Here is a 27283-nt window from a genome sequence, read left to right as displayed (position 1 = left end):
AAGGAATCTTCAAAACTTATTTATGCTGAATGATTCTGAATCACTCCATCATAACAATCACAGTGTTCTTTTACAACTAAAGAAAAAGAAGCTACTAAAAAAAGACTTTTTTTATTCTAATAAAGAAGCTAACAATTAGAGTGTTTACTTTTTAAGATTTGTACGAGTTCTCTCACTTTTACACATGTCTTACTTTCACTTTTTTTTAATCTTACATAGTGACTTGTGCTATTACCACCTCCATAACATATTTCTGTTTTTTTATTTTCATTTTTCTATTTTGGGCCCTTTTATGTTTTTGGACTTTTACTTTGCCTTTATATTTTGCTCTTTGTAACCCGTGAACATGATGTGCTTTCATTTTGTGATTAATCAAATTCTTTCGCTTATCTCTTTTCTCTCTCAAAACTTCTTCTTTCTTCCCTCTCTGAATTTCTCTGCGTTTACACTGCTTTGCTCTCAAACACTCAATACTAGGATTCCTACACTCTTCTTTATTGTGAGCGATTATCTTTATGATCCAAAGTTAAATTAAATTTGACCCAACCCATATCAATTACATTGCTATTAGATAAAATTTCTTATAAACCAGTTTGATTAAATTAAGTATTAGAAATTACTATATAAAAGGACTTCAAAATATTTTTCTTATTTAGTACATCAAATTGGAAGGTATGAAGAGACATTTTGATGGAAAGAAAGGAATGGATTTTAATTAGACATTGTGTTTGATTTTAATGAAGGGAAAGAGAGGGAAGAAATTTTAATTAGACATTATATTTTTATTTTAAAAATAAATAAATTTTCTCGATGCACTTCAAATTTTTAGTCAACTGACTTTCCCTCCTCCTCAAATCCCTCCAATATATAGAGGGAGAAAAAAGTTAAATAAATGAATTTTGAAATCTCTTCAAAAATAAAATCAAACAAGATAGATTTGGAAAACCCTTTTGTTTCTATCTCTTTTCTTCAACGAAACACTATGTATGTAATTGTACTTTGTAGACTTAAATATTCAACCTTATATACTTATTGGTTTTGATTATGGTTTTATTTTAATTATAATGCATTGTGTATTAAAGATCTATGCATTGGATTCTTGTTAGTGTCATACTTTAATTTTAAATTCGGTTTTAATAATTTTTTTAATCTCTATATGAAACCCACATTTTCAATTTGTTTTCAATATAAAAGAATGTTTGCTATAGTGTTTTAACAGGGCCTTCCCCAAACTTAAAAAATAAAGTGAGCCCATCATGAGTTCCTGGAATCGTATAGTTATATCTGACGGTTTCTTCCTACCTTTTCTTCTGCCACCTCCATACACAACATGCAAATACATTTTTATCCTTCTTATGTCACCCTCATATAATAGTTTTCGGATTATGTAATCCAGAAATTCATTTAAAAAAAATTTCTGGATTACATAATCCGGAAGCTAAATAAGACTTCCGGATTATATAATCTGAAAATTAATCATGTATATGAAAAAAGACTTCTGGATTATGTAATCCAGAAGCTAATTATAAATTTGAAAAATGATTTTCGAATTGTGTAATCCAAAATAATAAAGAAGACATTTTTGGAAATTTGAAAATATACGAAGGAAAGAGAAGAAGGTACGGAAGTGCCGGAAGAAACCGTCGTCATATCTTTGTCCATCCATGTTACAAGCTCCTTCTGTCTCCATATCAAAAATCTATTATTTTGAAAACATGTGAGACCTTTTATTTGACTCCAAAACTCATTTTTTTAATTAAAAACCAAACAAAAAGCTGGATTTTCCAACAAACCTTAAATATCATATATTACATCTACTTTACTACACGCTTGTATGTTATACACTAAAAAAATAATTTTACAAATCAAAATAATTATTTATTATTTTACTAAATTAGAGAAAATTTTATAAATTAAAAAAATTATTGATATCTAAAATAATTTCTATTATTAAAAAAATTATAAAATAATTTTTAAATAGTATCTAATTATTAACTACAAAGATTTTAGCTACTTACTACTTTATATTCAAAATTAGTCTTTATTAGTCTTTTAGAGACTAATTTAGAATCTTAAATATTAGTAACTAAAACTTTAGTAGTTAATTTAGAAATCATTTTATAAATTTTTATTAATAATAAAAATCACTTTAGATACGAATAATTTTTAGTTTCTAAAATAATATATAATTTAGCCAATATAGTGACTAATTAATTTTTATATGTTATTTATTGATTTTTTTTTAATGATAGCATCAAATCTAATACTTGTATGTCTTTTATACTAAAGAAAGTTACATATATTTTTTTTTATCAACAATCAATAAATAAATTTAAAGAGATATTTAAAGAAAGTTACAGTTCATAAATAAAAAAATCAGTGAAGTAAGATTACCTTAAAACATCCAGCTATTACAAAAAAGTGCGGTAACAAAAAAAAAATAAAAAATCTCTAACCCTCAAGATTAAATCCTATTCAAAATACCCCTTTAGTTAAATTTGTAGTGCTAATATCTAACACTAAAGAAAACAAATATACGTCTCTAATATAAAGAATTTAATGTAGATTCATCCATATAATGATAGTCACCACAACTCAGACTTAGAGTAAAGACACAAAATAATATATTCTTATTCTGAAGTCTTGTATAAAGTTGTAAATAGTAGATTAAGAAATTTCATTTCTAACCTTGTATTATGGGTCAAATGTAAAATAAGAATAAACCTTAACCCCATGATTAAGAGGGTGTGTACAAGAGCCTTTACAAATCCTAACTTTCCATGCAAACTATGATTTAGTAGAAGACATAAACAGTTGCTCCAAACCCTAACCCTAACTTACTATCAAACTAGGGTTTAGGTAGCTTGCTTGGCACATCACCTCCCTTCCTTCTCTCCTATAAATAGGGCTTCTCTTGATGTATAATTCAGACTTGATTTGAGAGTAAGAAAACTCTTTCAAAACATATTTCTAAACTCCCTTGTCTCATTCTTTCTCCCTTCTAGTGTTCAAGTGTACCCAACCTAGGAGTTTCGTGAAGTAAAAGCTCTACTTCTTCTAGTTTCTAAGTGAAACTACCTAGACTATTCCACTATTTCCTTCAGATCATAAATATCTTTAGTTGCCTCCAAATTAATATTTGTTCGGTCAAAATTGCTTGGAACTATATGGAAGTAAGGCACCTTCCATCATAAGCCATCTGCTTAATGTATATTGTTTCATATCCTTCATTAATTTCTTATTCGCTTAGTGATGCCTTTATGCTCATGCTAAAGACATCATTCCTAGAAGGAGGTTATTTGTAGTTGTTGATTCTTACATCCGACCATGAACCTACAAAATCACGTCAAGATGTACTGGCCAGTTCTGGCCTACATATTCACTAACATACTCATGCTATTTTGGTTTGCTACCATTTGTTGACCAATCAAAGACTATCACCAAAAATTAAAGTGTTTTAGGACATAAGAGAGGGCAAAGGCACCAATCAAAAAGAAAAATCATGTTGTATGATACAAACTTGTTAGTCAACCCCAACATTTTAATTGTGCTAATGTAAAAGTCTCTCTCAGGTCAACCACCCTATTCTAAAAATTATATTGTTTATATGGTTCCATAGCACCCAAACCACAGTCATCCATATTCCTTTCCAAGACAAGTTTTGTTTAGTATTGAGACCAATTATATTGAATTCACAAAAATACAATTTGGCAATGTAGTGTTGTACATTACTTAAGCCTATCCACCTATTCCACTTATCCCAAACCTCCCTTACCATAATACTTGAAGAAGAGATGATCTACATTTTCAGGCTCAATTTTACACAATGGTCAGAATTCCTTTTGAGACTAAGTTATCCATAGTAACAATTTGACCTCATATAACTTGCCATGTGAAATATTGCGCTAACGATAAGGTCATAACTGTCCAAATTAATATGAAAATGTACTCATTCGGCTTTATACTATATTGTTGTAAAATTGTGTAAGCAGTACTAACCGTGTAGGCATTTGACATAGAGTTTTTTCCACTTCCAATCATCATTTATTCATGATTAACTGCTCATAAGTTATAATGTTAAACATACAGTTGAGTTGTTGTATTTCCCAAGTGAACCAATCCCTTCTCCACTCAAAATTTCAAACCCGTGTGTCACTTAGTCACTTCCTGATGTGATGTAGTTTTGCTTCTATGTTACCTAAGATATGACACTGCTAATGTCTCATCCCTTACCCATTTATCGTGCCAAAAATCTATTTTGTTACCATTCCCATTCCACATTGTTTTTAAACCATTTCCCTAGTTTTGTCTCATTTATTATTTTTCTCAGGTCCCTCCACCAAAAGGATTCCCTTTTCATATTCTTTCGTGATACAACCCAACTCGACAAACAAATGACCAAGGAAACAACAGACACTTCACAACTACGTCAGTCGTCTCAGCATACAAGATCAAACCCGCCAAAGGCCTTAGAAAAGCCTCAACAGAATAAGAACCAAACATATACCAGAATATCAGTTGTTCTTCCTTCTAGTCTTTTCACAAGACAAGTTTATGTAAAATAAATTGAACTCGCTTTAGGGATGCCAAATAGAAGAATAAACTTGATAAAGGTGTACTTAGTATAACATTGGGCTTGTGCCAACCCACCAAAAAAAACCTAGCTTCTAGAAACCATTTCCAAAACCGCCCCTTAACCTAGTTTCTAAAAGATATAGGCTAGCTTGGGAGGCACTCCACTTTGACCTACCTTCTGGAAGGTTTCTAAAAAATGACACCCCTAGCTCTCTAGCTTGCTCTCTAAGACACTCTCCTATAAATAGAGTGTCTTGCCTCATGTATTTTACACTTGAATTTGAATTAAGAAGAGAAACTCTGTTTGAGTGATTAGTGAGCTTTGTCTCCTAAATTGTTCTTGGGTCTTATCTTAAGTGCATAACACCTTAATTGGTTGCTCCTCACCACTCATTTTGGAATTCCCTCACCCTCCAAGTGGTGTGATTCCTTGCTCCATTTTCCATAAGCTTTCTTCATCTCTTCATCTTTTTCCTTTCTTATTTGCGCCATTTCCATTCCTTTTATGTTCTTGTGTTCTTCCTTTTCTATTTGGTTTCCATATTGTTTCTTTCCATTATATGTTCTTTAATTTCTCACCTCATTATCATCAACACCATATAATTGTGTTTTTCTCTTTGTTCTCTAGAAGGGAACATTCACACTTACTTAACCACTTGGTTAAGTTTGTGTACAGTGAGAATCTTCTTTGGGTTTCTCACCATAATGGCTAATCATAAAACTCATAAACAAAATATTAACCCATAAAATGTGCAATCCAAAAATCAACTCACATCATCCCCCTTATTTAAAGTTCTCCAACCACCATACTTGGCTTCCAACAAATCCTTTCAAGTTCCCGTATTATATACCTAATCTCCACCTCCATTGATGTGATTCAAAAACACATAAAGATGACCAATGATGTTATACTAGAAGGATCATCTCAACAAGCAAATAAAGATGTCATCAATAGGAGGAATGGTCAAGGACTAAAACATTTGAAGTTCTTCCTATTAGTATTCTTAACATGGAAGCCCAAGCCCAAGAAGCCCAAGCCCAATCCATGAGCTCAACATCCTTCATGCCTCAAAGGATTACTAGGAACAAGGCCAAGGCTTTGGGAGATGAGCATCATTGGATGTCTCTTTTTGTAATTTCTTTTGAGTAGTTTTTTAGTATAACACAAAAAGAAGGTGTAGATATAGATATAGGGGGTGCTAATGTATAAAGATAAGTCACACCTTCCATGTGACATAAATAGAAGGTGTAGGTGTAGTTTTAGGAGGTGCCAAACAAAGAAATCAAGTCACACATTCCTTGTGACTGTTAGGTGCCAAATTTGAATAGTTTGCTTTTGAATTTTCCCTCTTCTTTTGCAGCCCTCTAAACACTATAAATAGAGGTGCTTGACTCTTGTAAAAGGAGATTGAATTTGAAGTAAAGAAACTATACACATTTTGTGTTAGAATTGTGAGAATTGTTTTCTCCTAACTAGTCTCATCTTGTGAGTAATTGGGAAGCTCTCAAGTGGCGGCAACTTGCACTTATCTTGGATCATTCACCATCCAAGTGGCGTGTTCTTCCCTTCCATGACTACAACCACATAAGTTCTTCTTGCTTTCATCTTCCATTTCCATTTCCGCACTTATATTCAAATTCTAATCGATTGTTTTGTGTTGTCCTTCAATTCTATTCAGTTGACTTGTTTTGTTCTTCAATTCATTCGGTTCAAATACTTTGTATTGTGATTATGTTCGTTTAAATGTGTTGTTCTTATCTTCTTTAAGTTTCGGCATCCTTATCTTGTTATCTTGCTGTTAGTGTGTGTTTTTACTAATCATTTATGTGTAAGGATATGACACTCATGTTCATAAGTTAGGTTCATCATTTGGAAGGCATTGTACTCCATTGATGTGTCCTTAAGCCTCCTTATTTTGTTCCTAACTGTACTGCACCTTGTCTTTACAAAATCAACTCACATCGTCCATTTCCCAACTAAAGCCATATTTGAATATTTTTTAAATTCTTAATGTGTAATCCCCCTTCATTTTTAGGCCCATTTCACCTGTGCTAATTTTCTCTCTTGATAACCCCAACCCCACAAGTCCTTTAGGATTTTCTAAATTAGGTTGCACACTGCTTTTGGCATTACAAAAAAAAAATGAAATATAAAACAAGTGTTAGGCTATAATTACTAATTTTATATAGGTACTTTCCTTTCCATTTTGTCAATTTCCTCTTGATTTTATGTATGATCTCCTTTCAAAAGAATATCTTTCTTAAATTTCTCCAAACAAACATACCTAGATATTTAAACGATAATTCCATAGTGTCACAACTCAACATTGCCAAAAATCTTAAAGGCTTATTAGTCTAAACCCCAATGCCACCAATTTTGGTCTTAGATAAGTTTGCTTTAAACCCAAATGATAATTCAAAAGCACCTAATCATATTTTTAATTGCAAAGATCACTACCAAAAAATGTCTTTTAACGACCATCAAAATTGGTTGCTAAAAAGAAAATATTAGCCGCTCAACTAATTTGCGACCGAAAAAATTGATTGTTATTTTAATTGTAAAGGGTTTGGTCACCCAATTGTAGGAGGCCAATTCAACAACCAAAAATTGATGAGAAATTTGGTCGTTAAATCGAGTGCTAATGGAGTTAAATTTAATAATTAAAATTAAAAAAAAACCTTAATAATTAAAATTATAATAATAATTACAATTAATTATTATAATAATAAAATAATTATAATCTTAATAATAAAATAATTACAATTCGATCGTTAAATCGATCACTAATTTGTAGTATTATATTTGTATTTAGTGATCAATTTGATTTTGATCCCTAAATCAATGTAAATTAGCAATAAAAATCAAATTTGGTGACTAATTTGTAGTAATGTATTTGTATTTAGCAACCATTGAATTTCGGTTACTAAATCAGTGTAAATTAACAACAAAAACCAAAATTGGTCGTTAATTTGCATTGATTTAGTGACAAAAACGATATCGCTCGCAATTTCAGTTACAATTTGAGACCTATTTATTTTGGTCGCTAAACTCGATCACTAAATAATATTTTTTTGTAGTGGATGTTTTCAATAGTATACCACACAAGAACAAGCTAGCATTCGAAAATTGCAACATATCAATCTCTAAACCCTTGTTACTCACTACGACCCCACTTAATAATTTTCGTTGTACTGATTGTCTCACTAACTCAACAAGACTTTCTGCACCAATCAAAAACAGAAAGTGAGGAAGAGGTTCGCCTGCCTAAGATCCTTAAAAGACTTAAATTCCTTAGTTGGACGTTCAGTAATAAATATAAACACATTAAATGGCTCTATTCGTTCTTTTAGTCAATTTATCCACAAAGATTTGAACTCACCCTAGTCTTTACATCATGTATAAAAGAAATTCATATTTAACTCAATCATAAGTCTTCTCAAAATCAACCTTAATTATAATACACCTTTTCTTATCGTCTCATTTACCACTAGAACCTTATGAAACACATTCTTAAGTCTATTTGATAATAATTTTACAATAATTTCATACTCACATAGGCAAAATGGATTTATACACATTTAGGTTTTAATACTATAAATGATGCCTTATAAGTTTTGGTCATTTCCTATCTATCTATATATATACAAACCGCTTGTAATATATCCCCTTTTGAAAACAAGAATATTAGATAATTTAGAGCAGTTACATTGGTAATGTTAAACTGGTGTAAAAGCTTGCACTAACATATAAAGTGGTAATCAAAGGGCAGTGTATATATGATGATGAGTTTTACGAGAAGCTGAGAGGAAGTTGCATGCAAAGAAGAAGCAGCGGGCGAAGTCAGTGTCTTCAGTTAAGCCTAGAAACTTGTCAAATACAAAAATGTGGAATTAAACCTTTGTTGGTTTGTGGCTCTGCGGTTTGTTCGCAGGAATCACCGATGGATAATTTCACCTTTTGTCGGAAGCTTAAACGAAAAGGGTTTCAATTTCAACTCTTTGATTGTATGGTTCTGTTCCTACGCATTTGTTTTATTCCCTCAATGCATGGAGGGAAGATAAAGATGCTCCTTCTAAGTCTCAACACGTGCACTCCCTTTTAACTATTTTCGTCACTCTGCAACTCTTCCAACCATCACCCTATGCAAACCAATACCATCCTACATTGCCACAATATATTGCCCACCTTTTTATGCTAAAAAAAACTAATAATACAATCTAATAATCGCATTGTACCTGGTCTTTCGGAATAATTAAACGTTTCATTTCTCCATGGAAAGAATACCATGGATTATTGAAAACCTCCATTTTCCTCCATTCTCTCTCTAGGATTTTGGATATTTGTGTAGAATTGGTTGTATAATGCAAATCTCAATATAAGTCGATTTAAGGTTGAGTTAAACTTAAAGTTCATTTTTTAATATAGTATCAAAGTCATCTATAATCTATCTTAACGAGACTTTGTTGAGTCTGTGTCACCCACTATTAGACTATTCATAATGTATAGTCTCACGCAAAAGTTGACAGATATTAAACGAAGATGTGTTGAATATAAAAATATTTTGTAGTATTTAAATAATTACAAATTTTACGTTATAAATTGATTTTATAAGAGTAAGAAATAAAATATATTCTTAAAAATTTGACATCATGAATTACGATATAAATTGAGGTGGTTCTTGTCGTTTGAGTGTGAAGTGGTGACATTGTATATATGTGTACCTAACACTACTAGAAAGCTCATGGTAGGATGCGTATTTCTAAATCACACGTACAGTAAAATAGTAAGCAATCTGGTGGGAAATTAATTTAATGAGGCAATATTTGATGGACTGATCAAGTTGAGGGCCAATTATTCGGATGAATTATTAAAAAGCAGAGCCAGTTACGTGGTTCAGAACACCGACTCTTGAGAATCCAGATCAAAATCTCAGCAAGTTCGAGAAGATTGATAATTAAGAAATGGTGAATGAGTAATTACTTAACAGGTTTGATATATAGTTTAATGAGTAAATGGTACAGAGAGCATATGCGCATACCATGATATATCTTTAGCCTTGATTCATTTTTAATGAAAGAAGAAATAAACAAATGAGAGATGCTCGTGACCAATACCACAGTCCTCGCTGTTAATTGGATCCAAGGTCATGTGCCCCGAGATGCACGCTGACCAATCTCATCTCCATGCAACTTTTAGCTCACTCTTCTCTCACCTTCACCACAATTTCTCACTATTCATATTCATCCTTTTCTTATACCTTTTCAGCCTTTCATAATATTTTTTTAAATCTCATGTGATATGTACTATAAAAGGCAGCTGTAGATTGTTTTCTTCTTAATGTCTACCTTAGAATATCATGATTTCCCAAGTTTTATTAAATAATAATGTGCCTAGGTAGTTTACGATCCATGCTAAATTATTTTAAGCTCTTCATCACTATGTTGTCTTTCTGTATACTGCATCATCATGCATTAGGTTCATTTTAATGGCTTCATACTATGATCTTTATCAGAAGACTTACAATTTGGCCAAAGGGTCTTTCTATTTGTAGATACTTATCCATTTAGATAAATTATAGGATAAAAATAATGTTAAAACCAATCAACTTGCATGCGTTTTTACTACCATACAAGTAAAAGCCAAAACACAGTTTAATTAGAAGATGGCATTTAGCTCCTCACATTATGTATTTTTATCCTGAAAACAAAAATTATCATTAGAGGACAAGGGATATTCCAACTCTCATACACCACATCCCAAACACTTATTTATTATCTAATTCTTATAGACCCTGCAGAGTAGATTTAAAGAACAAAGTTATATATTACTGACAGAAAAAGAGAAACACCTACGTACCTTAGATGCAACACAAAACCATGATTTGCAATTAAATAAGATCCCAGTTCTGTTAATGTCTGCAGTTCCCGCCTAATTCAATACCAAGTAGCCAAGTTGATGATAACCACACTTACAAATCAAGGCACCTTTTAAAATGCATTAGACAATAAGAACTTTCACAATTAAGCATGCTCTGTGAGAATAGTATTATGGATGACCTCGTTAGACAATAAAAACACCATTCTATTTTTCTTCAATTTATTACCTCTGATCAGATTCCTTAAGAAAGAAGTAAAGTTCAAGGTAGTGTCATAAAGAAAAACCAAGCCAAGCTTAAATTTTAAGTATTTTAAAAGCAAACCTGCATCCAATTCCAAAGAATAAAGATGTTCAGCAAATTTGTGAGTTGTTTGACAGAAGATACAAAGTAAATATTGCTTTGTACTCTTTGCTCTCGGTTGATTTTTGTGTGGAGACTATCAAAGCATATTTTGCCAAGAGAAAGCCATGAACTTGTGCAAAATGCAACCAGAATTTTGTAAGAGAAGCAGCAGAGACATGATTAGTAAGAACTCAAAATTTGACTTGTGCTGTGTACTTTCATGGCTTCTCCTTCCCATCTCCACTTTGAGCTTCAGGTTTTAAAGAAGCAAAATTATTGATTCACACAATTTCATTGAAAAATCTTCCTTCCATTTTAAAATGTTCTTCTTCATTGAACATGCCAACCCAACACTCCATAATTGTGATTCACCTATTTCTTCAATCTTTACATTCATTATTCAACAACTCTTGATTATTTATTTATTAAATTATTTTGATGAGTTATATTTTACTAAATTTAGTTTCTCTTTTTAATTCTGTTTGAATCAAATATCAATCGAAAATGCAATAAATTAAATCTTTACTTTGTATACATGAAATTTTAAATTAAATAAATTAAAAGTAGTTAGTCATTCAGAGTTGAAGAGTTGAAAACATGAAATTGAGAGTGTCAATAAAATTTTGCACTAATTTCAACAGTCACCAACAAAATCAATTTATATTTAAACTAACGCATAACTGTAACGATCGTTTGCAATTCTTATAAACATTTAAAATAGTTTTAATTCGATTATTAGTTTTTAAATATCACAAATTTGTAATTATGGTTGAAATTTTAAAATTTTTATTAATCGTAGTTTGAGTATATATGGAGATGAATTTACACCATCTAAGAATAGGAAGAGAAGGTAGATGGAATAAGAAAAATAATAAATGAAGGCAGCTATTATATATTTTTATATATTTCTCTTCTACATTTATAAAATTATTTGTTTTTTTGTCTATATATTATTAGACAAAGACAATGATTACATAAACGAGTATCCATGTAAGAAAGAATTTATGATCATGTGGGCATGCTTTTCTGCCAATCAGGTTGTTTCTTTTAGATTGATTCCTTGCTCGAGAGTGGAATTATAACTCAACTAGTTTTAAAATGTAAATCAAAATGAGTTTATCTTTGTTTTATTTCAGTGATACTTTTAAAAAGAATTTTCGACAAGATCTTCTGTAGCCATTATTATTTGGCTACAAGAAGATGCTTTCAATAGAATCCAAAACCCTACTAGTTGAACTACAATTTAAGTGTTACGCTATAAAAGAGTTTTTAAACTAATTTATTTTAATCATAAAAGAATTTACTTGTACTTTTTAGTGGATAACTTTAGTGAGTTTTTCAGAAATGTCAAGAAAGAATACTAATAATCATCATTATTATAAGAAAATCCCAAAATGGAGTACTAGAACCAACATTAATGCATAAGTTTATAAAAGTGTTTTTTTTTTAAATTCTACCAATTTCTTTTAAAAAAATGAAAACTACACTATCATTTCTATGTTTTTTAATCATTTTTTTTCGAAGTTAATATTTCTAGCAGTAAATTTTGTTGTTTTTTAGACCACGGGCTTAGCCATCACTTGTAATTTTGTAAAAGGAGCCACGTCTTAGCATCACTTGCATTTTTTTAAAAACATGCACACTAAAACCTTTTATTATGTCGCCTCTCTTTTCTAAATTCTGAAATTTGAAATTCTGAGACATGACTATATTGTTGCTTCCTTATACAACAAAAGTAATAATGGCTGTCTAGTACTAGCTTCCTTTTAAAAATATTTTTAAATTCTTCTTTTTGTTCTCTTTTTCTTTCTTCTTCCCAATTTTTCACCTTCTTTTATTTTATTTATCATACAATTGGTAATTGTTACAATATAGTAATAATAATAATTATAATTCCGAGACTATTACAATATTATAAATGGTGAGCTCATAAATATGAGATATACTCATGAAATAAATTGAAAGAATAATCAATGACAATGTTACACTTTAAATTTTTTAATCAAACTTTAAGTAGATCATAAATCATATAAAATTATGAATCACTAAATAAGGGTTGGACCACCCCTGAATTGATTTCCATTTATTTATTTTTTATTGCTTATAAAAAAAAACTAAGTTCAAACTCTTCGTCTTCCTTCTTCTTAGCCAATTTTAAAGTAACCATAACATAAATAATTTTTTTTTTCAAATAATTTCTTCAACTTATTTTGACCTATTAAATACAAATGCAAATTACATATAACTAATTACTAATTAAAATTTGATAAATTTAAAATCTTATTATGTCAAATAAATTATAATTATGTTCACATCCTGAGAAACTACATGTCAAACTAAGTACGTGAATGATAAATATTTTAAAGTTTTGCATGTTGATCTTCCTAAGATTCTCACCAAATTCGGTGTTTAACGAAGAAAATACCAAACAACTTTTCAGGGTTAGCAACCATCTTTTGTAGACATTGCAATACAACAATTTTAACATTTTTTTTATTAACTTTAAAATTAGGAGAATAATGCAATTCATGGTTCGAAAAATAGTTTACAACATGCAAAGATCTATGAATTTGGTTGTCCCACCTTTCACCAAAGAATTTTTAAATATTTTGTATGTCACTATTTGTACACTTCATTCGATAAATTGATATTTTCTTTCTTTCTCTACTTATTTTTTGTATTTAATGTTATTATTTTGTTATAATGATTAAAAGTTTCATCTCTTCATCTTTTGTTTTTTACTATCATGAACATGACTATCGTCACTTAAGTGCAATTATTTAAAGTGACGATGGTTGAAGCACGATGAACTTAAGTACAAATGTAAATCTACCAACTTACATAGATTTTCTTAAGAACATAAGCATGGACGCCTAAAGTGAAACACTTAGAAAATTTTGTGTTTGGTATACTGGTGCTTAAAACAACCTTCCCTTACTTAATTTGCACTTAAAACTTGATATGTGGCTATTAAACTTGTACCTCTCATTGAAGGGTTATAATGCACCACAACATTGATGAAAACTATATTTTAGGTCCCTAGAAAGTTAATTTTAATGCACATAAATATCTCATTTTTATAACAACTTTTTGACACTTGTTTTGTTATGACACTTGTAGTTGTATCACAAATTCATCTTTGATCATTAATAAAGTCTGTTCATGACTTTCATGACACATTTTAGTGATAAATTATTAATTAGCGCACACTTTAACTTTTTGTCACAATTTATCACTATTTATGACAAAATTAATTGTTATCACAAAAATACATATTTTGTTTATAATGAATCAAAGATGTCTTATCTTTTGAAATATTTTAAGGTGGCCTAAGATAAAATGTGCAATATTTGAGACCCTTTCTATCAAGAAATTAATATTTACCTATTTGAAAGCATCATGACATGTGAATACTCTTGGTTGAGGTATAAGTTCCATCTGTGTTTTACATATAGAATTTTTTTTGTGAATTAATCATATTCCTCATTCCTCTCACTGTTATATGTCCCCTTTCTTTATGACTACTCTTTTTCACTTGTTCTTACTTCTTCTTTCTTTCCTTTTTCTGAGACAATGCTCTTTGTTTCCTTTTCTCTTTCTTTGTTTCCTTCACATGCTGAAGCATAGCTATTGACGTACTGGAAAAATAGTACACAGAAGAAGAACGTTCATAAAGTGTCAAACAATCAATGGAAGAGGAAAAACAGAAGAGTATTGTCGAAAATATAGAAGGGATCAAATAACAAGTAAAGGAAGAAGAAAAAGGAGGGATATTTGAATGGGTGACAAGGAAGAAAATATATATTAAAGAAAAGTATTATCAAAAAGAAGAAGAATAAATAATAGAGGAGATATGCTTAACAACATGCTAATTCTGCTTATATCGCCACCCTTAGAGTTATTTCTTAATTTTTGTATGATATTTATTTCTGGCCCTCACAAACTAAAAACTAGCCCATGTATGATCATTTTTCTTGGGATTAATAAATAATTTCATATTCCTTAAAACTCTATATATTGGTAAAAACTTAATATTATTATGTATAAATCACACACATACTTAAATTATTTATTTTCAATTCTTTTCCTTCTGTTACATCCATTCCAACTACTACTACCAGAAGAAAACAATTTTACAAGTGGCTACAAAATAATACTCTACAATTATAGACATTCGAATATGCTAAAAACAGTGGAGGCTTCCGGTAAAAATGTAACCATGACCAATGTTTTTGGACAAGACAAAAAAATCATTATGCAGAGAGTATATGGGGTACTTTTGCATCAAGCGTTTCAATTCATAACCAAATTTCAGCCTCTCTCAAACTCTAATAAAGGTTTGCAGAATAATGCACAGGCTTTAACTACCATTCATTATAAGATGAAGAGAAATTCTTTGCTGCTTTCCATTTTACCAATATCCAAAAGTTCTAACCTTAATCCACAAATTACATATAGGCTTGCAAATTAAAGTATGAGTAATTTGTTGTTGTGAATATGCAGCTTTGTTTTTTGAGGAAACATTAGAAATGTTATGACTATATCTCAACCACAGGTATGGCTGTGCCGTTCCTTTTGTTTCTTCCTTTAGAGTCGATTGGAAATTGAAATAGAGCGATTCCAGACACTCCTGGAAGACCATGTCCTTGTTTAAGCAATCAAAAACATAGATGGAGTGAGTTTGCATTGACTAGTCAACTTAAGTTCTGGGTGATCACGTTACCCTAATTTGCTGTTCCCCCATTTTGTCTACTTGTCCCATATGAATAATATCTATAAAGATCTTGGATGAAACTTTACACTGCTGCTAATGCTGCTTAATCATTTGCTTATTTTAATAAGAAGTGACCTCACTCGCAGCTCACACAAATTTGTGGGCATTATAGGAAAAGAGTCTTCAAGATTTTGCTAAATAGGTTCCAAGCTATTTTATGAAACGGGCTGCACACCCAATAATATAATACTAATTTTTTGCACTATGGCATTGTTGGAAATCTTTAGATAACATGGTATTGCGTGTAGAGGCTGACACACTGAGAAGGTCGAAAACAAAAGAACAAAGCTTTCTTTCTCTCTCTCTCTCACTCTCTCTTGTTCAATTTCTCTCACTTGAAACATGCACAGGGTGCTCTCAAACTTCTAACCCAAATTTAGGAACACTCTTGGACGATATTATAGCATATCTCTAGAAAGTTGATTCTTCTCACTCTCTCTCTCTCCAAAACCCTATTTAAAGATAACCATAGCCCTCTTCTTTCTCCCATGCATTACTTGTCTTAATTTCATTCTCGATCCCCCAACATCACAAGCTATAACTCTACACACTCTACAACCCCACCTCCATCCACTGTTGATCTTTTTAATTCCTTTTTGACTACTTAATTAGTTATCCCATCTCTACAACCAATTTCAAATTCTCAACCGTCACTAGCTTTGTTTCATAACTGATTATTACTACCAACTCCCTGAACATATTGGTGGCTAGGATTCTGAATTAGACCTAAAAGTAGTTGAGTTATCTATATATAATAATATAAGATGTCTAGCAGGAGGTCACGGTCAAGGCAAACAGGTAGTTCAAGGAATATCACCGATGATCAGATCAACGATCTTGTCTCCAAGTTGCAACAGCTTCTTCCAGAGATACGCGATAGGCGCTCAGATAAGGTGCATCATTTAACTCTCTTTTTTCTGTATTCCATAAGATTCTTCCTCTTTCTTTGTTTAACTGCACATTCACATTTCCCTAACTGCTAGTTTTTCTCTAATTAAAGCTCTACAAAGTTAATTAGTTAACCATGATGCACAGATATGGGAACAAATCAGATAGGTTGTTAACTTTAATGTATCAGTGCATCAGGTGTTGGTTTATATTACTGCATCTTTCAATTCATGGTTTCAAGAATCATAATCCAATTGAGTGAGGACTACGAAGCAGTTGGGGCATGATGCTGTCCCAAAGTGAAACCATGATTTTTCATTATGTTGCAGGAGTTGATTTTGTCATTTTGGTAAATACAAACGATATTAATTTTAGCGCATCATTGGACCTAGCATAGATATTCTTAATTAGGATAAACAATGGTGAGATAGTTACCAAATTGAATAGGTTTTCATGGAACTTCTGAAATACTTCTTTCTTCAAATTAAATATACATTTTGTTAATTTGAACCCCATCTGGCTTTGTTACCCGCAAAGCATTTGAAAGTTGTTATCCATCTTAAAAATGATAAAAAATAAAAGGAAAAGGAAAGCTAACATAAAATGTTACGGTTCTACATAGAAAATATATATGTATAGTGTGAAATTTGAGAAATATATAGAGTATAATTGTTTTAACAAAGTGAGATATTTGAATGCATTCAGGTTTCAGCTTCGAAGGTGTTGCAAGAGACATGCAACTATATAAGAAGCTTACACAGGGAAGTGGACGACCTAAGCGAGCGTTTGTCTGAGCTATTGGCAACAACTGACAGTGCACAAGCTGCAATAATTAGAAATTTACTTATGCAATAGGTCGGTAGTTTATGCCATAATGCATAGTTAGCACTTCACTACTTCTGAGCGGATCCAGTAGTCGTGTATTTCTTATTTCCCTTTTCGTTTCACTCTTTTTTTGTATGGTTTTTGTCCACTATGCATGATTACTTCTTTGCGAAGCCCGATTTCTTTAGATATTAAATAAAAGTTTCAGAGTTCGTGCTTTGCTAAATATACATTGTCTCTTTCTATGCACACGCAGATATTAGATCCATAATGTATTTTTAATTCGTCCCAAATTTGAACCTGTCGTTTTAATTAATACTATTTACCATAGAAAAAGGCTCCCAATAATTTGTACAGCAATGGCCTCGGTTGTGGAAATGGATAACTATAGCTTAGACGCTAGCTAAATAATTAAGTAATTAGTAATGCTAATTGTTATTGTATGTGCTGCAAGATTGCAAGATGTAAAAGGTTATTCTACACTTTAAATCAATATTCGGTAGTTGAATTAACCCTATTGAAAACGTAAATTTTACCAGGATATATTTATAGAAGTGAGTGGGGATTGTTCAAGTGGTTTGGATTATCACGACTTTCATGCTTAATCATGGTTATTTTGACATTACATATGCTTATTGATGTGTTTTAATCGATTTTAATCATTTCTTCTTTATTTGTCACTTTCCATCCTTGACATGTGTTCGACGAGATTTTTTTAGATCGTTTGTTCTTATTGTTGCTTGTGTGGTTTGTTAAGATGACATCGACCAAGCATGATCTCATTCAGGTCAATGGTGTTGAATATTAATGGTTTCAGTCATGTGCAACACACTAGCCTTCCAAGCTTGATAGTCTTGACTTTAAGAGTTTTAATTGTGTTTTGAAAGAAAATTTTACCTTTTTTTCTCTGATTGAATAATTTGGCCGATCGATATGTTCCCGATCATCTCACCTAACCCCCAAGCTCGAGGTCTTATATCAAAGAGTCTAGAAAGGATGGGTTTGACTAGAGTTTGATGTGTCATCTTTGTGATCCATGTTCGGTGTGATTTTGATTGTTATATTGAAGGGATTTGATGGTTGCAAAGCAATGGGGTGCGTTGATTGGGTTCCCGCAGTTCAACATTTATAAATAGAGGTAGGTCCTTAGTAGTAGGACCACTTGCATTTTTTTGTATTGATTCATTTAGTGGCTAAGTATAGAGAGTTCGTGTATATTCAAGGTTAGTGATGTCTTCCTCTTTGAGTGTGTTGGCATCTTCAGGTTGGTGCTCCTCAGGGGATTTTGGTTAGTCGATCGTTTTTGTGGGGGAGTGTTTAGCCTTTGGGTAGGGAAATGTCAGGTAAATGCTTTTGGTTGAGTTGGGAATCTTGTTGTTAAGCAAGACAAGAGTGATTTCCCCCTCTAGTCAGTCTCTGAGTGGGTACAGACACGAGTCACTCAATAGTTTTCAAAGTACACCAATGGCCACCAATGATAGAGTAATATGTCATAAGTGTCCTCATGCTCAAAAGGGATGTCAAAGTTGGCATAGTTTCTCTTGAGTGATGTATTGTCATTAATAATGTGTGTCATGGTCGGAAGGGGACTTCGTATGAGTTATTCTATATGTGTATTTGTTTGTTCTTGGATGTTCATGTTTGTCTACCCTTTTATGAGTTTACTATGGGTGTTTTCCATATCTTCAATATCACGCCACGTAATTGCATCCAAATCATAAGCCTCAGAACATATCCTTGACAACTGTCGAGAAGGAGGTAATAGCCTCAGCTTCATCATAGGAACTCGTGGTCACATGCTTGGAGATGAAATAAAGAAGTTGTAACAAGAGTTGGTCGAGTCCACCAGTTCTTTCAAGGTTGGTTTGGAAGCGAATGCTTTTTTGGATGAAAGGTTGAAGAAATTTGAGACTGATCCTGAATTGATAGTCACTGACAAATCTCCCTAGAGGACAAGATGCCTCTTCTCGAAAAAAAAGCTCTCGATTTCGACTTGAAAAGCATGTCGAGCGAGATGAAGGAATTGGAGAAAAATCTGACCGAGATGACCTTAGCTTATGAGGAGGCTACCTCTCAAAAAGTTAAGGCCTAGTAAGAGCTCCTGACATTCAAAAGGTATGTTCTCAAGATGCATATTGAGGGCTTTAACCAAGTCATTTGTCAAGTGACCTTTCTACATGATATTCAGATTGTAGAGTGGCAGTTTGATATCGACAAGGATGTTTATAGACGACAGTTGATACCTATTGAAGACATTCCTACTAGTGAAGATAATATCAAGGCTAGTACTACCAAGAAGGGTGCTGAGGTGAGATGGTTGGGGGGAGGTTGAGTAACTTAGTTTATAATTGTATTTTTTGTAAATGGCTATAGAATTATTCTTGTAAGTGGCATCTCACCGACATATTCTGATTTTTTGTAAGTGATTATCGAGATCAGCCTATATCAATGATAATTATGATTTTTTTTTGTGCTGATTTTATATTTTTCTTTCTTTTTCATTTAAATGTGTTGAGCTGCTTTAGATTGTTTTGATTTGCATATTCAATTTATCTATATTGAGGTGACTGAGAGGATTAACTTGTGTGTGAAATTTATTCGATTAATTTTATTTTGCTTTAAGATAATTGGGAGGGATTGCTCAATTGTGAAGCTTTCTTAGTTAGTTCCTTTAATTCTTGCGCTAAGGTAATCGAGAAGGATTGCTCGACTACTGATTAGTGTCATATTTCAATAATATTTCATATTAAAATACAGACACTTATGATATTAATTGATAAAATAACTATAATATAACCCCTAATTTATGAATTTAAACCTTTTTACATATTTTGTGATTATAATTTGAATAAGAACGATTTATTCCCAAATTTGTGTTAATTTCAGGATTCTAGGAAAGAATTGAGATGAAAAGGAAAAAAAAGAATAGACAAATTATTACTTCTGACACGGTACACTTGCCATAAAAAAGTCATCAACTGCGGAACTTCCTTAGTCGATTCCTTTAATGTAAATCATCATAAGCCAACATTTGTATTGCCAGAGGTCAAGTTGAAACTTCCTTAACCGAATTTAATTTCAACTAAAGACTTGAATAAGAAATAATTTTATTTGTGCTTCATTAAGACCTTCTCGGTCAAAACCCTCCTTATGGAAAAAAAACTGAGTGAGAAAAGAGTGCACTTGGAGCATTAGGTCTTGATAACTTAATTGAAATAAAACTTGAAATGTGTCACATTCCATGTTCTCATAATTATTTTGCCTAAAAGGTCATCTAGTTTATGCACCTCGTTATCTGTGTTGCTTTGTATTCAAAATGATCTTTCTCTATTGCTTGAGTTCCTTCAATTTTTCTTGCATCGTTCCTCATCCTCCAAATGAAATCCCCTTGGTGAAAACCTCTCGGCTTAACCTTAGAGTTATGCCTCCTTGCTACTCTCATTTTGCTATCCTTTTCCCAAATCTAGGTTTTGTCCTTCAACTCGTTGAGTAAGTCTATGAGAAAGCTTTGGTTGTTGATGTTCATGTCGAAAACATGCCTTCTTAAGGAGGTTTTACCGACTCTTACCAAGATCATGGCATCGGTTTTGTCTCTCAAACTAAAAGGAGTTTCTTTTTTTGTTGAGTAGGGTGTGCACATGTATGTCCATAAGATCTCAAACAAATATTTTGTCCATATTCCTTTAACCTCTAATTTCTTTTTCAACTACTTCAAGATCACCTTGTTGGCAGCCCCGACTTGATTGTTAGTCTAAGGGTGCTCTACTGAGTTGGCGAGATGATGAATTTCGAGACCTTCATAAACTCAAATAGACCTTAGTTGAAGAATTGTCGTTCATTATCACTAATTATTAAATAAGGTATGACATATTGGCATACGATATTCTTCTATACAAATCTTTGGATCTTTTTTGTCGAGATGGAGGCCAAATATTTTTCCTTAATCCACTTTATGAAGTAGTCAATTCCTACCATTGCAAAGGGTCACATGGAAGTGATGTGGTGTAGTATCTCAGGCTTAGCGTGTAGAAATTTTCGCACGTCTAACACTTAATGCACTTTTCACATACTCATCACAATCATTTTGAATAGTAGGCTAGTAGTATCCTACTCTAAGAACTCTGGCTAACATGATTCTTCCTCTGAAATGTAAGTCGCATACTATCCGATGAAACTTTCTGATGATGTACTCAACTTGACCTTTTGTCACACATTTAAGCAGGTCATGAATATTTTCTTTTAAATAGGTTGTGGCTGATAAAAACATATTGGGCACACTTTTGTCTCATTGATTTTTTCCTAACCTTCAGTATATGTGTTGTCTATTAAGAAATGTTGTATGGAGATCATCGACATTTCATCTCTAGGGGTCGAGAAGTATTTTTCATTATCTATGCTAGATACCGCAATACTTTGTTAAATGACCAAGTGGTGGTGGCTCTTCTTCTTGGTGCTCGCCAATTTGGACAACAAATCGACATGAGCATTGTGTTCTCTTCATATATGTTTGACATTCACTTATTTGAATTCATAGAGCGTATCGAATACCTTATAATAATATCATAGTAACAAAAGGTTTTTAAGTTGGAATTATCCTTACATGTCCAAACTACATTTTTCACACCCATGTCTCGAGTAAGGGTTAGTCCGGCTATGCAGACTTCATATCGGCCTGGTTGTTTGATGCCTTGAAGTTGAACTAAAGTAATAGCTCAAGGAGGAGTCCTCTTGGTCCTTCAATGACTATCCCAGCTCCACACCCTTGTATGTTTGAGGATCCATCTACATGCACAGTTCATTGGTCATACTTCGACTCGGGTTTCGGTCTCAACTCAGCTATAAAGTCGGCTAAAAATTGTGATTTTATGGGTCCCTTAGTTCTTACTTGACACCATATTCAGAAAATTTAACTGACCAACTGATCATTCGTCCAACAAAATTGGGTTTGGAAAAGAACTTAGATGACTGGGTTGTAGTGATCTCTTGGAATTCTCTATTCTTTGGGAAGATCTTTATGGAGTTCTTGTTTAACATTAGTATCATCTCAACCACTTTGATTTTTTTCTTTCTCAAGTTTAAATTGGTGAAGTTATCCATCAAATCATCATCACCTTGTCAATTTTATAACACAAGTTGGTTAATACTCAACATATGTTTGAGATCATCAACCAAAAGTATATTGTATATAGTAATAAAGGAATTGTCACCTATATCACCACATCCAATAATTTTTCCATTGTTGTTATCACCATTAGTGACAAAACCTTCTGTTTTTAGTTTCAGATTAACAATTTTCTCCACAACTCCTATCATGTGTCTTGAACAACCACTAAGTACCAAAGTAGCTTTTTAGTCTTCAAGTGCACATTTCTTGAAGATTCATATCCAGCCATCAAGCAGAGGTTAACTTTTTCATCCTCATCCAAAGATGCACTTAAAAAGGTCTTGTCATTAGCCTAACATTCAATGTAGGGTTTTCTAGTCTTATTTTTCGTCTTAGATTTTTAGTCACTAAATTTGTCTTTGTTTTTACTGTTTGGACATTCAAATTTGATATGTCCTTACTTTCCACATCCTAAACATGTAAAGTTATAATTTTCATGTTTGCGTACCTTTTTTTGTGAAAAAAAAACCCTATTCGTGTTCTTTTTCTTTATAAATCTGCCAAACATTTTGACAAGTAACATAAGATTTTCTTAGTCACTCTTTTCATTTGGTTTTTCTTTAATCTATTTCCTTCTTTTGTACATTAGTCTTTAAGTGCAATGCTCTTATTTTTGTTGTCACAACTTTCTAGTTCACTAAGCCTATTCATCTCCAATTTGTGTTCCCTTGACTTTTCAAACAAAGGTGTTGTAGACATTATAGACAAATAATTTAATTCAGATATTGTTGTTGTCTTAGGTTGTCAACTCGTCTAAACATTTTAACACTTTAATGTTTAGTTCTTCTTTATTAAACACATTTCTCAATCCAATCAAGTCATTTACAATGTGTATGAATGACATTAGTAGTTTCTTCATAGGTGAATTCATGAATGTCTTTGATAGATTATTTTAATACTTTTATTTTAAGTATTTATTTGATTATAATATAAAAAATAACTATTAATAAAATATTAAATCAATTAATTATTTTAGTATTTTATATTAATTTTTTTATAATATTAAAATATACTAATAAAATATTGATAGTGTAATTATTAATATTAATAATAAAATATTATAATTAATTATAGTTTATACATAATCGATTATTATAAATATTTTATTATTATTTATGTAGATAATCGATTATGCGATCATTATTATATGCATAGTGTTTTTACAAATGTGCTTGTTTGATTGTAGAAAGTTTATGGTCTAAAATTATGTTGTTTTTATTTTTTTAATTCCAATTTTCGCTCTTGTGTAGAAGAGTTAAGATAGCTAATTTTGTTAAAATTATATTTTGGTAATTGTTTAGTAAATAAGATAAGTTTATTTGTCATTTAATGTGCACAAACTCTGTTTTTGGTCTAATTAAGTAGACATATGCAAAGAATTGAAAAGTACTCTAAGGGATTATTCCTCACACTTCTTAACCACTTGATAAATACAGAAAATGATACACAGATTTATTTAATAATTTCCTCTAATCATGACTAAAGCTAACAAGAAATGAATCCTAAAATTAGCAAGCTGTGAGTCTGTAGACCATGTAGTGCTTGTATGTCTGACCATGATGAACAATCTGTGATGGGAAATTTGTGGAATTCAACATGCCACCACTATAGAACTGCTGATTAACTTGGTTTGACCATAACTCTGTTTCCTCCTAGAGATATTTTCTCTCACTGTCACCACTTTCCGTAAGTGTCTAGAGCTATTTCCATCAAGCACATTGTTTATGTCATACAGACCAGGAAGCTGATTGACTCGGCTAGCTACTGTCCTTGCTTCAAGGAAATCATAAGGGGTGCCTTTCACAGATTCGAATTTCCAGTGGGGATGAGGTTCTTGTCCACTGGTGTGATCTTTGACCCAAAAATTTGAACTTCATGTGACAGAATGTCACCACTGTTTTGGCCTCCTAAATTCCAGTATGTGTGCTGCGCCAGGTTCACTGATGTGGCTTTGTCTACTGGCTTGACAATCATTTTCACACCATATTTGTCTGTGCCAAGGAGCATGTATGTCACTGTTACTTCTAGTGTTCCAGGGAAGCCTACAAATTTGTGATTTGAAGAGAAAAAAAAATATATGTTAGAATGGAATTTGTAGCAAAGTTGTCAAAGAGTGTACCTTGTTCATTATCATGACTGTCATAGGTAAATGTTATTTAACTTTCTTCCTTGTGACTTTTTACTGTCTAGATAACACCACTGAACCTGGTATTTCATTCCGACAAATTGTTCCGTTATGGTTAATTCCATCAATAGTGTAAACAGAAAAGGAAAGTATGCATAACTCCTTCAATACCATGGAGTGTATTTCCGTGATCATTAGCCGGCAATTTATAGGTATGGTTGTCCAATGTAAACCGAGAGTATCCAATTCTATTTGCCACACGTCCAATAAGGGCTCCGAAGTACCATGAATCATTCTGCAAAAAGTTTCAACGTAAGAAGCTATGGAACTCTATCGAACACGTATCATTGACACACGTACGACTACATATTAGTGTAGTGCTACATAGGTAAGAAATTATTGGTTTAGTTTTGAAAACTAGATTATTTGTAGCGTTTTGCAGTACCATTTTTTTTCTATAAATCATTAATTTGGAAACTGAACGAATATTATGATAAATTAAGTAATTTTGTGTTATTATTAGTTTATTTCTGTAACTTGTCTTCTGAATGATAAATACTTTAGTTTTGTAAGTGTTTATGGTGTTAACACATACTTGGTTAGACGATTTTTGTGGAAGGATCTTAGTTTCTTCACAGGACCTTGGTACTTATATCAACAGGTCTTGGTCTTTTCTCCTGAAAGTCAAGGTTCTTAAATCAAAATACGAGTTCAGAATGGTTTATAGATCCTCATCGTCTTTGGCCTATAATTAAGTTAAGTAGATTTATTCTACTATACTTTATTATACTTCTTTGATTGTTGGTACAAGTACTTTTATTAATTTCTGGAATGATAAATGATGTTATACTACTTATTTAGCAAATATTGCAGGGTTAACATTCCAGATACAGTCTCTCAGTTTTGGACTGATTGTGATTGGAATATTCCTTATCTTTACCGCAGATGCCTCTTTTTTTTAATCATATCATGGTTAGGGAGGAACAGGATATTCCTAATTGGATTCTTGATGAGTCTGGATGTTTCACTCTTAACCCGGCTAGGACTTTTTTCTTGAAACAATGTATTAAGGAAATAATAATTATCAAATTATATGCAATTATTGTATGCAATATTGTACCCAATTATATGCAATTAATTTAATAATGATAGAATCTCATGATTAGTATCCTACTTAATTTTTTATCATTTTCTTATATGGTATTAGAGCACCGATCTTGGTGCCCTGACAGCCTCTCCATTTTTATCCCTTAAATAAAAGATCATGTTTGGCAAAGAAGGCATCAATAACGAGTCTGATAGAAAACTCGTACAAGGCTTCAGTGCCGAGCAAATTCAGCAATTGGCAAAGGCTATTTACTCGCTCAACAATAACAGTAAAAGTGACATGTTTGTTAGCTCTGCAGGTCTGCGCCCATAACTCCTCTTCTAATTTTGCTTTTACGAAACCATGAATTTTGGATAGCGGAGCAACCGATCACATTGCATCTGATTCACAATTTTTCACACACACTTCATCATCATTTATTTCAAATGTTAATCTGCCCACAGGCTTGAAACATACCGGTCAGGTTAGTCCATCTCTGGAACGACTCATACAAAGCCACAAGCTTTCGAGTAGGGAGCCTATTCGAAAGTTGGTCGAGTACATAGAAAATGTCTTTGTCTTGGGAAGTCATGGAGGACCTCGGCCAGGAGACATATTGTGTTGGTGTTTGAATCTAATGGAAAGGAAATTTAGGTTTCCCTTCTGAATCATAAAAGAATGGTTTGCCATCCGGCTCGACAAAATTTTTGAAATACCTCTCCTTATAGGACGAGGTGTAGGGTGTTGAACAAATGTTGCCTAAACGACTTGTTATAGATAACAAAATCACAAGAGTGGTCAATCAAGAGTTGTAATAAAAAAGGAAGGATTGGGGGGACGACTTCAATCTAAAGACATCATCACAAACTACCCTAAAAGCTTCAAGAGTCACCCATGAATTGGGGTGCGATTGCGTAGGAGCAACGTTGAGGATCCGAAGGATCCCATTGTAAACTCATCAAAAGGAAGGGTGACATGCAAATCATTGAAAAAATAAACATATACAAAGAAAAAAATCTTGGGAAGCATTTCTCCGACTGTGACAGACTTGGTCAGTATGGTTACAACTATTAGCTCCAATTGTATCCGAGGGGGCGTCAAGTTTCAAAATTGAAACTTTAGACAAAAAACCATCTAAAGTGGTAGGATTCCTAAAACAAGTAGGGATGTCCAAGACGCGTGGATCAACCCACTCATAGTTAAGATCATCAAGCAGTCGACTAGCAAGGTCGACCGCTTGATCTGAACTACTAACGTCTCTCACACCATCGGATGCGGAGTGAGTACGCTCAGAAGACATAAAACTTAAAATATTTCTAGAAGACCCAATAGGATAAGCCATTACTAACCTTTTAGAATAAAGAAGTGAAAGGAAGGAAGTTGAATATAACTCAGCACTGGATCACGCTTGATAAACGCAGTAGCAGAGAAAGTGAAAGTAAACATTGCAAGTTCACTCAGTGTTTCTATTTATAGAGGATCAATGAAGAAAGAGATTGACACACTCGTCTCTCGGCACCGTTAGATTGCTTTTCATCCAAGGGCACGCAATACTCAACATACGAAATGACATGACTTCACCACCATTAGATCTCTTAAATCAAAAAGTGCACACTCAAATGAG

At 32.4% G+C, this 27283-nt stretch overlaps 1 protein-coding gene and 1 pseudogene across 1 annotated transcript; one reads left to right on the top strand and one right to left on the bottom strand.

The window, feature by feature from the left end:
- Nucleotides 1–15796: 15796 nt before the first annotated feature.
- On the top strand, nucleotides 15797–17509 carry LOC137822668 (transcription factor PRE3-like). Its single transcript, XM_068627610.1, has 2 exons — nucleotides 15797–16463; nucleotides 17164–17509. The coding sequence occupies exons 1-2, from the start codon at nucleotides 16335–16337 to the stop codon at nucleotides 17311–17313; spliced, it is 279 nt and encodes a 92-aa protein (XP_068483711.1). The 5' UTR covers nucleotides 15797–16334; the 3' UTR covers nucleotides 17314–17509.
- A 6446-nt stretch (nucleotides 17510–23955) lies between these two features.
- On the bottom strand, nucleotides 23956–27001 carry LOC137822370 (uncharacterized; annotated as a pseudogene).
- Nucleotides 27002–27283: the final 282 nt, after the last annotated feature.

Source organism: Phaseolus vulgaris, chromosome 9, assembly GCF_000499845.2.
Source record: "Phaseolus vulgaris cultivar G19833 chromosome 9, P. vulgaris v2.0, whole genome shotgun sequence".
Taxonomy (NCBI): domain Eukaryota; kingdom Viridiplantae; phylum Streptophyta; class Magnoliopsida; order Fabales; family Fabaceae; genus Phaseolus; species Phaseolus vulgaris.
Note: the sequence above shows the minus strand (reverse complement) of the source record. Positions and strands in the feature narration are given on the sequence as shown.